Consider the following 11,642-nt stretch of genomic DNA (forward strand, 5'->3'; position numbering starts at 1 on the left):
ATGATCAGGTCCAAAGGACATCTGAGATGATTGCTCTTTAAACATATATTTTCAATAGACTTCTTGCATATCTTCATCCAGTCTTGAGAGCTCATTGTACTCCTATCCACATCTTTCTTTTTAAAACCCCTTTAGAGGGATCCCTGGGTGGCACAGCGGTTTGGCGCCTGCCTTTGGCCCAGGGCGCAATCCTGGAGACCCGGGATCGAATCCCACGTCGGGCTCCCGGCATGGAGCCTGCTTCTTCCTCTGCCTATGTCTCTGCCTCTCTCTCTTTCTCTCTCTGTGACTATCATAAATAAATAAAAATTAAAAAAATTAAAAAAATAAAAATAAAAAATAAAACCCCTTTAGAGCATTTTCATACCATTCCTCTATGTGCTTGAAAATATACTCTCTGAGGAGGGAAAATCTACAAGTGGGAGGAGGCATGAAGGAGATCGGGGCAGGGGCCATGGGGATATTTAGGTGGAAATTGTCCCAGGCAGAGATCACAGAAAGTGCAAGACTCTAGATGCTCAAAGAACACATTTTTATATCTCTCTTGTGAAACTTAAACAAATATAGGCACATCCTATGTTTTTTCCTTACTTTGACTAACACTTTAACCTGGACAGCTCCACCTTGATGTCCCTTGGGCATCTCATACAACCTGTCCAAAAGCACACCTACTGTTCCTGAACTCTAAGCTTACTCCTTCATGTCACCTCAGCCTACTTCGTTTGTATCATAATCTGATATAAGATTAAGATTCTTTGAGAAAGGTTCCTTTCTCTCTATTAGTCCTGCTTGGGTCACTGAGTAATCCAGCTCCATATAAAGATGGCCCCAGGGATGCCTGGGTGGCTCAGTGGTTGAGCGTCTGCCTTTGGCTCAGGGCATGATCCTAGAGTGCCAGGATTGAGTCCTGCATCGGGCTCCCTGCATGGAGCCTGCTTCTCCCTCTGCCTGTGTCTCTGCCCCCCCACCCCCTCTCTGTCTCTCATGAATGAATACAAATTAAAATTAAAATCTTAAAGAAAAGATGGCCCCAAAATCTGTTTCTCTGCCCACCAGGAGGTGGAATTTACCTACTCTCCCTCTGACTCTGGGCTGACCCTGACTGACTATACAATAAAATGTAGCAGATGTGGTGATGTGTGAGTTCTGAGGCCAAATCATCAGAAGCTTTTGCAGATTCTGCCTAGGTCTCCTGGAATTCTCATTCTTGGGACTTGCCATCTTAGAACCCAGCCACTACGCTAAGAGGATCCTAAACCACGTGAAGGGGTCTGATGTGAATGCTCCAGTCAAGAGTCCCAGCTGAAGTCACAGCTGGCAGCCAGCATCAACTGCCAGTTTGTGAGTGTATCGCCTTCGTTCTGAGCTTTCAAATGACTCCAGTTCCCAGTGTATCTACCTGAAACTGCATGTTAGAAGAACCACCCAGCTGTTCCAAATCAACCTATGGAACAGTGAGAAATTAAACAATTCATAGTTTTAAACCACTATGTTTGGACAGCCCAGGTGGCTCAGCGGTTTAGCCTTCAGCCCAGGGCATGATCCTGAAGACTCAGGATCAAGTCCCCTGTCGGGCTCCCTGCGTGGAGTCTGCTCCCTCTGCCTGTGTCTCTGCCTCTCTCTCTCTCCCTGTGTCTCTCATGAATAAATAAATAAAATCTTAAAAATAAATCTTTATTTATTCATGAGAGACATAGAGAAAGAGGCAGAGACACAGGCAGGCGGAGAAACAGGCTCCCTGCAGGGAGCCCGATGTAGGACCTGATCTCAGAACCCCAAGATCACGCCCTGAGCCGAAGGCAGATGCCCAACCACTGAGCCATCCAGGCATCCCTCACTTCATCCATTTAAAGTGGGGTCCAATTGGAGCATAGAAACTTTCTGGGGCTGAAAAAATGACTTTCAAGTTAAGAACCTCAGTAGACAAACCGGGATGGAGAAGGGTATCTATAGAGAACCACCGAAGAAATGGCTCATGACAGGACAAATATAAAGAAATGGGACTCTTGATGGAAAAGATAATAGCCCAGGGGCACCTTGGTGGCTCAGTCAGTCAAGCATCAGCCCTTGGCTCAGATCATGATCTCAGGGTCCTGGGATTGAGCCCCACATTGAGCTCCCTGCTCTGTTAGGAGTCTGCTTCTCCCTCTGCCTCTTCTCCCTTCCCCTACTTGCTTGTGTTCTCTCATATAAATAAATAAAATCTAAAAAAAAAGATAGCCCTCGTGAAGACCTCATGGAGGAATAGGGAGGACTTTAGATGGAGAAAGGAGGACAGAGAGAGAAGCTAATGATCAGGGCAGTCACTGAGGAAAGTTTTCTGATGTGAAGACACTCATCAGGACACAGAAAGGTCTTACCAAGTTCTTGGTAGGAGTAATGTATTAAACTGTTTGAAAACCTACTTAGTCACAAATACGTGTGTATATGTGTGTGTTTCGTGAGTGTGTGAATATAACTATTGTGACTGTTATGTCAAACTTGTTAATCATCATTTCATGGTGAATCACTTATCTACTTAAACAGCCATTTTTTTCCCCTGAGAGAAATATTTTAAACTTTCCCAAATGACTGTAGATTTACTCATTTTCCTGGTATTTCTAATACCAGTTGGACTATTTTTTTTTCAGTTGGACTATTTTAAAGGTTCATAGTCATTTAAAAATCTTTGTAGATTTTAACTTTTACTAACATAAAATATCCTCCTGCAGAACAGAGGAGGTTATCAAATTAAGTAGTCTGAAATCCTGTAAAGCTCTTCATGTCCCAGTTTTTTTCCAGAAACTGTACCCCTGGGCACTTCATCAGTGTATCTCCCTCACCAACCCCTGACATATGGGCTTTACAGTTTTAAAATAATCCTTGCAAAGCCAGTGGGCATAGAACAGTACCTGGCCTTTAAATTTTCAATTCCCTAGGTTAGGTATATGTATCTACTGCTAGATCATGTTTGAATCCTTGCTTTTAACCATTTTGAATTGTCTTAGCTTTACTTTTGCCAGTTAATTTCAGAGTATTTGCTTACCTTGCTGAGCATATTATCACTCTATGTTAGTTCATCCAGTGTTTATTGGGTGTCCTCTCTGCTCTGGACTTTTTTGAGCCCTCTAGAGCCCTCTGGGCCCTCTGCCTGGCAGCAAGGAACAACTCCCTTGTCCTTAAATTTCATGGGAGAAAGATTCTGGGTTTCTTTGAGCATCTTCTTAGAGAGCTTAGCACAGCTGTGGCCAAACACCAGGAAAACTTCTAGGGAAGACAATCCATTGGAGCAGAGCATTTCCAAGGTCAGGATACAGAGTGGCTGGAATCCCTGTACCTCCAAGGGAAACGGTCCTGCTGTGAACCACCTAGATGGAGAATCTTCAAATTTAGACTGATGAACAAGCTGGTTTCTACTTAGGATGGTTAGATGTGTCGTCCCAATGTGCAGTAGGCAAAGGGTGATCCCTTACTACTCTCTGAGTGCAGCAATGTGGGAAGGGCTTCTACATGTGCAGGAGACACAAAAGCCACAATCAAGCTATTACATTTTTTCCAACTAGAAGGCTTCTTTCAACATGTTCCATGCCCTATCACATGTCCGAGAACACAGTTGGGCATGGCTCTATGCTTTAAGGGATCCTTCATTTTCCCCTCCAGAGGTCCTAGTTCCAGCCTAGACTTGATGATTGACTAACTCTGTGTTCCTGAAACCCCCCTCACAGGATGATGGCTTGATCTCTATCCCCTGAGAGAGCAAGATTAACATTTCATGTGTCAACATCTTCTCTGGAAGTCAGGAGATTGGTCCCAGCTTGTGCAGTGGAAATGGGACCTGGAGAACATCCTTCATCTAAGAGGAGGGGACTGAGGAATGGAGAGGTGGGCATAAGTGCCCCCCAGGCCACATAGCACATTCATTAAGGAAAATTCACTGAACATGTCTAGTGAATTTTTTAAAAGATTTTATTTATTTATTCATGACACAGAGAGAGAGAGAGGCAGAGACACAGGCAGAGGGAGAAGCAGGCTCCATGCAGGGAGCCCGAAGCAGGACTCGATCCCAGGACTCCAGGATCGTGCCCTGGGCCAAAGGCGGCACTAAACTGCTGGGCCACTGGGGCTGCCGTGACTAGTGAATTTTTAATCTTATCCAATTCCTCCCCAGATCTGCTCCTCTCTTTTTCCTCCATCATCCCTCCAGTGCTCAACTAAAAATAAAATAAAATATAAAATAAAATAAAATAAAATAAATAAAATAATTCTCCAACATGTCTTCATTGAACAAAGAATGGCCATTATATACCAAGAACCATTTATCAGAGAAGAAAACAAAAACCCTACCCTCATGAGCTGGCATTTTTTGTGCATGTGAGAGGTGGGGTGGGTGGGTTAGAATTATTTTTTTAAACTACCTATTTTCATATAAGATGGTATCAGTCAGGATGGACTAGGTTCTGTTGAAGTAACAAACAAGCCCTGAGTTTCAGTGACTCAGGTCTATTTACAGTTGATTTAATATTTGTACTCTCTGTCCACTGGGGTTGGCAGTTGAATGGGTGGGGAAGGGGATGTTGTCCAGCTCACCATAACCATAATGGATGTTGCTGGTTACCAGAGCCTCCTTGTCTTGACTCTGTATTCACCCCCTTCAGCAACAATCACTTGTACATTGTGGCTGAGTTGCTCTCTGTGAGATCTGCAAGCACCCTCTCAGTCCTGTGGGGGAATAGGTGAGAAATGCAAGTGCTGAAATGATGATGATCTCCATGGCAGTTTAAGTTCCCTGTGATTTCCACACTGAGAACTTGAAGAAGACCAGAAAGGAGCACAGTGAGCTGGGGGACTGAGAAGGACATAGCTCTGATACTTATGTGGAAGGAAAGCAGGATTACTGGGTCAGGAGGACAGATAATGAAAACAGAATATACAACCTGAAAGTGGAACAAGAACCTAAATACACCAATACTCTGCCATCAGTTACATTTCTTACAATAGTGAATATGAATAGTATAAATAATACTTGGGTAACATTAAATACACAGAGAACATTGTTTGATAGCCAATTGACAAAATTCACACAGTCTTAGTATCATATCCTCAAGAGCTAAGGCGATGTTGCTGAAAGAAAACTAGAAGCTTCCACAGCCCCCAGAAGGATAAACGTACAGTTAGTTAGTGGATCTGAGAGTCATCTTAGGTCAACACCATTCTGCTCATGCTGTCTTCATGAAATACCATGATTCAACATGCTTGCAGAGTAAACAAAAGTTCCAGCTAGTAACCTCAACCAGAATATTACTAAGAATGTTTAACACACCAAGGCACCTAGCTGGCTCAGTTGGTGGAACATGTGACTCTAGATCTCAAGGTTGTGAGTTTGAGCCCATTGGGTGTAGAGATTACTTTAAAATCTTTAAAAGAGAAAACAAAACAAGCCCCAAAACGTTAAGAAAAAAAATAGAAAGTCTACTTGACCTATGCAAATATCTAGGAACCACCTCAACCTGAACAAAGTGGACTCTCTGAAGATGGGCCTAGGAAACTCCAATCCAAAAACCTTCTCTCAGGTGGGTCTTATGCATGTTTCAATCAGGAACCACTGGCCTCTGGATATGGGAACCATTCAGGTGGGGATTTCAGGTTCCTATTTCAAATAAGCCCACTTCTTGGGTCCTAGGAGGCTCAGGTTTCTCACCTATGAGGGGGTAGAACACCTATCAGAGCAGGGTCTGATGCACTGGTTGCTTACACAGCAGCAGCTGCATCCTTCCATTCCCTGTCCTGTCATCTCCTTCTTCCAATTCCCACAGGGGTTAGTCTCCAAGTGCACATAACCACTAAGCCCCTGCGTGGAGTCCCCACTATGGAAAGAGGGACTTGAGGACACTGGCATCACACACATCTTCCGTCCTGGAGTCTCTAGTAGTGCCTTCATTGCTAATTTCATGACTTGCTGTATGCAGACACCTCTCAAGTGTTTGGTCAAGAATTGTCAAACAACATGCACTTCGCTGGATCTGTTGGGCAGATTTTTCTCTCAGGTTCTGGCATCTTTTGAGAGCTATACAATAACATTGGTCTAGGCAGCAGGATCAACCATCCAAAGCAAAGTCCCCATCTGTTCTGTGCAGGCTGTCCTAGCCCAGACATTTTCCATCTCGACCTCAGGGTTTCATATGAATCATGAGAGCTATATTACTTAAAGGGTTTTATAATGGATACCAGGTAACTGCCAGAGTGACCTTGAGGGAAGTACATTCAGTAATCGTTTATGCACATTCGCACGACTATCCTGCCCCATCTTGTCCCAGGATACTGGTACCTCTCTAGGTCCCCACTCTTGGGAGCCTTCTGACTTCCTGGTATTAGGTTTCTGGAAAATCACATCTTAAAGACTAAACCACCCCCCTTTAATACCAGGGACTTCTAAGAAGCCAAGGAGCCTTCCTGCCCCCTGGATAAAGTCTAATAGAAAAGCCAAATAGAAAAGTCTGACATCTTTTTTTAAAAAAAACCCTTGCTGTTTATTTTTATTCATTTATTTTATTTTTTTAAGATTTTATTTATTCATTCATGAGAGACACAGAGGCACAGGCAGAGGGAGAAGCTGGCTCCATGCAGGGAGCCAAATGCGGGACTCGATCCCAGATTCCAGGATCATGCCCTGAGCCGAAGGCAGACACTCAAACCGCTGAGCCACCCAGGCATCCCATATTCATTTATTTTAAACAGATTTTTATTTATTTATTTGAGAGAGCACAAGAGAGCACAAGAGGGGGAATGGTGGAAGAAGAGGGGAAAGCAGGCTCCTGCTTGCAGGGCTCGATCCCAGCACCCTGGGATCATGACCTGAGCTGAAGGCAGAAGCTCAACCAACTGAGCCACCCAGGCACCCCTGCTCTTGCTTTTTTTTTCTCTTGCTTTTTATTTTTTATTTTATTTTTTAATAAAGATTTTATTTATTTATCACACACACACACACACACACATGAGGCAGAGACACAGGCAGAGAGAGAAGCAGGCTCCACTCAGGGAGCCCCATGTGGGACTTGATCCCAGGACCCCAGGATCACACCCTGGGCCAAAGGCAGGGACTAAACCGCTGAGCCACCCAGGCATCCCAACCGCTGAGCCACCCAGGCATCCCTGCTCTTGCTTTTTAAATTGTCAATCTACTATTACAGCAACCCTGAATCAAAAGAAAGAAAATTGTATATAATCCCACAAATCAATTGCAGATATCCCCATGTACTGTTGTCTTGCTCATCTATAGGTACATGTTGGAAAGAATTTGTTACCCAGATAAGTAGTGTACCACCAAGGAAAGAGTTACTATGGGAGGTATAAAATGAAAACCAGTGGTCTCCTGCCCCACCCTATCTAATAGTCACACATCCCACCAACGACTTTTAACTGTTCCTATTCCAGTTCTTCCTGAGGCCATCTCTGTAATTCTAATCTTTTATGGCCTGTTAATTTACTGACTTCCTGCTCTTAAAAGGAATGTAGAGTTGATTCACAATGTTGCTCCTCTATTTTTTCCAATTTCTGTCATATTACCATTTTGTGCTCTAATTTTGGTATCCTAAACAATCTATCATATTATATTTAAGAGGCTACTTCCTAAGATGAGGAACTATGTCTCTTTCCCCTTCTACTTTACAACAGCTACAGACTATACCATTACTGTTAGTAACAATGCTGGGAACAATGATGCTCTACTCTTGCCATTATGAAATCCTCATGTCACATGGCTTTCTTCCTTAAAAAAAGCAAAAAACAAAAACAAAACTCAATACCTCCTGTTTATATCAGATCTATGCAAGCACTGTTTGGTGAAGGGGAAATCAAAACAATCTGATTATATAGCCCCCTCTTTTATTCCAATTTCATCAGTTCTCTGCCTCTTGTAAGAAGAAGTATTAGCATCAGGGTCATATTCATGGATCTTGGGGTGCCTGGGTGACTCACTTGGTTAAGTGTCTGACTCTTGATTTTGTTCAGGTTCTGAGCAGGTCCTGAGGATTATAAGATTAAGCCTGACATCAGGCTCTGCTTGAGATTCTGTCCCTTTCCCTCTGCCCCTCCCCCTCTCACTCTCTCAAAAAAATCTATCAATCTTAAAAAAAGAGAGAATCTTGGATTTCTTTTTCATTTGCAGTTATTTTTTTGACTCACTGTTAGTTAGAATAAGACTTTTAAATATTTGGTTCCCTGAATATCTGTTCTTTTGAGGCTGATTTCTTTTTGGCCTTACATATTTTTTCTTTCATGTTGAAGGCTTTCTTCATCTTTCATGCCTTGGCTCCCATCCATATTGAAGAGGCTATCAAAGAAGAGGGGAAGTTCAAGTAGGTGGGTGAGATTGGTTTATTTTTTTTTAAGATTTTATTTATTTATTCTTGAGAGACACAGAGAGAAGCAGACACACAGGCAGGGGGAGGAGCATGCTCCCCACAGGGAGCCCAATGTGGGACTTGATCCCCAGACCAGGATCACACCATGAGCGGGTGGTTGAGCACCCGCTGAGCCACCCAGGCATCCCAAGGGTGAGACTGGTTTAACGGCATGCTTTGCTAGAGGGTGAAAAGTACAAGAACCAGCTGTTAGGATGAAGGTCCTTGTAATGCCCAAATAAGGCAGCCTTTGTTCTGGAATATAATCAACCAAATTCTCTGGTTCCCCAGATTATACATACTGTACATAACTTCCTCCCTACTTTATTTTTTGTTTACCCACAGCCAGATACTCACTGTAAGACAAGGAAAAAAAGGGGGGAGAAGGGAGAGCAAATGTGGAGTTTCATAGCTAAATCTTCAATTAGACCCATTTTCTCATCCACCTTTTGGTATACAGTTCTGCCAGGGGGCTGTGACCTCTTCTGCTGCAGCCCTCTCTTCACATGAAACTGGCTTCAGCCTTTCCACTCTGCGTCTCCAGATGGTGCTTTCACATCTGCTTTTACTGTGACCAAATTGGCAGTTATGGCTTCTCCCACTTTCATCACCAATGTTCACATGTCAGCCTTTTTTTTAACATGCTGCTGAGTTGACCTTCTTAATCAACCATCTGTGTATATGTTTTTTTATGTGGTTGTAAGATTTTGTGTATATACTACTTTGGGTCTTCTTTTCACTTCACCTGATAAATATTTTCCATATTGCCATACATCCAGCTCTGATTATAGTCAACCTGAGCAACAAAGTTAAATTAGAGCACAATGGAGTCCTTGACATATTCAGAGTCTATTTTTAATTCCAACAGAAACCATTTCAGAACACTTCCCATCTTCAGTCCTCCTCCAATTTGTGTTAACTGCTTACATTGACTGGCTTTGTAATTCATCACTCAACACTAACTTTGCCATGCAAAGATTTCTTCTTAGATTGAATATTTGGGGCGTTGTATCAAGAATATCTTCCAGTCCAATAAAGTAAAATTAAAAAGAGAAAATCTTCCAGCCCATTATTTCTAGGAATGTGTTATAGAGACAATGTCCGATTAAATTTGGATGGTTGTTTACACTAAAAAGATTATTTGATGGATATAGCTACATATTCAATTTCCTAACTCCTGCTAAAAGCTCTGATAAAGTTTTAAATCGTGGTATGTTCACAGTTTCTCATTTAAATGCAGCAGGAAACACATTTTAATGTACATACAAATTATTTGTGCTGCATCTGGGAACTGTAGGCTCCTGGGTTTTATTGCCAGAGATTCTGATTTAGGAGATCAAGTTAAGCTTGGTAATGTGCAGTTTCAATGAACACTACAAACATACCTGATGTGGTCATTAGACCACACTCTGAGAGTCATACTTTTGTCACCTGATGTCTATAATAAAGTTTGGCGGCGAGCTTCTCCATCTTGATTATTCAGCTTTACTACCTTGAGTTTTTTCACGTTGAATAAGGAATGTATAATAACTGAAAACCTTCATTCATTACATTCATAGGGTTTTTTTTCTCCAGTATGAATTCTCTGGTGCCTAGTAAATTGACATCACTGACTAAAGGCCTTTTCACAGTGATTACATTCATAGGGTTTCTTGCCAGTGTGTATTCTCTCGTGTTTTGTAAGGGTTGGCTGATCATTAAAGGCTTTCCCATAGTCAATACATTCATAGGGCTTAACTCCAGTATGTGTTCTCTGATGTTCAATAAGGTGTGACCTCTGACTGAAGGCTTTAATGCACATGTTACACTGATAGAGCTTGTCTTCAATGTGTGTTCTTTGATGCACAATGAGGGGAGACCTCTGGTTGAAAGCTTTTCCACAATGACTGCATTCATAAGGTTTCTCTCCAGTATAGGTTCGCTGATGCACAACAAGCTGTGACTGCTGCCAAAAGGATTTCCCACAGTCATTACATTCATATGGTTTCTCTCCAGAATGAATTCTCTGATGTGACAGAAGGTGAGAGCTTCCAGTAAAGGCTTTCCCACACGGATTACATTCAAAAGGTTTCTCTCCAGTATGAGTTCTCTGATGCTCAATAAGGTTAGAGCCCCTAGTGAAAGCTTTATCACATTGATTGCATTTATATGGCTTCTCTCCAGTGTGAATTTACAGATGCCTAATAAGTTGAGTGCTTCGAATGAAGGATTTCCCACACTGGTTACACGCAGAGGGTTTCTCTGCAGTGTGAGTCCTTTTATGTACAACAAAGCCAGAGATCTGCCTGAAGGACTTTGCACAATGAGCACACTCATAAGGTTTCTCTCCAGTATGAATTCTTTGATGTACAATAATGTTAGAATTCCACCTGAAAGATCTTCCACATTTGTGACATTTATATGGTTTTTCTCCAGTGTGAGTCTGTTGGTGTCTAATAAATTTGGAACTCTGGGTGAAGGATTTCTCACAATGGTTACATTCACAGGGCTTTTCTCCAGTGTGGGTTCTGTGATGTATGTGACATGGTCATAGCTCTGGCTGAAAGACTTCCCACACTGAGTGCATTCATAGGGCTTTTCTCCAGTGTGTGTTCTCTGGTGTACAAAAAGCTTAGAGCAACAGCTGAAAGATTTTTCACACTGACTGTATGCATGTGATTTCTTTTTAGTCTGAATGATGTCACAGTCAGTAAAAGATGAGGCTGCATGAAAGGCATTATGTTCCTCCTTGTATCTAAATGGTGCTTCTTTAGGATCACTTATTTCAGTTTGTATAACACATTCATTACACTCATGCTGACTTTCTCTAAAATGAATTGGCATGGGTTTATTCATGCTATGAGACATACTATGATTAATGACATTTCCATAGCCTGTACACTTTTCACTATTCTCTGCTGAAAAAATTCTATTATGAAATCGAAGGGAGATACCATAGTTGAAAGAGTCAGTAGTGACAGTATATTCATAAGACTTTTTATTTCTCATTTCAACATTTCCAAGTTCATTCAGGTAAATGCTCTGACAGAAGGCTCTAACAATTTGGTGATTTTCACAGGGGTTCCAATCAGCCCAGCCTTTCTCATGATTAATGAAAACTGAATTCCATTTCAACCTTTTAACCTGTGAGTCAAGCATATGGAAATGTGTTCTTGTGGGTAATGTTGGAGACAGAAGGCTTAAACTCAGGTAACTTCCTCCAGGGTCATGCTCACAATGTTCCCCTTGAGCAAACAGTGTCTCTGAGGTAAGTACCATTTGAGT

At 42.1% G+C, this 11,642-nt stretch overlaps 1 protein-coding gene across 1 annotated transcript; it reads right to left on the reverse strand.

Annotated features, from left to right (window-relative positions):
• Positions 1-9,984: 9,984 nt before the first annotated feature.
• Positions 9,985-11,213, reverse strand: LOC129500035 (zinc finger protein 544-like). The gene is given in 2 exon segments (XM_055310179.1): positions 9,985-10,893; positions 10,896-11,213. Coding segments are annotated over 2 exon segments (1,227 nt in total).
• Positions 11,214-11,642: the final 429 nt, after the last annotated feature.

The sequence above is a fragment of the Nyctereutes procyonoides genome, unplaced genomic scaffold (assembly GCF_905146905.1).
Source record: "Nyctereutes procyonoides isolate TBG_1078 unplaced genomic scaffold, NYPRO_anot_genome, whole genome shotgun sequence".
Lineage (NCBI taxonomy): Eukaryota > Metazoa > Chordata > Mammalia > Carnivora > Canidae > Nyctereutes > Nyctereutes procyonoides.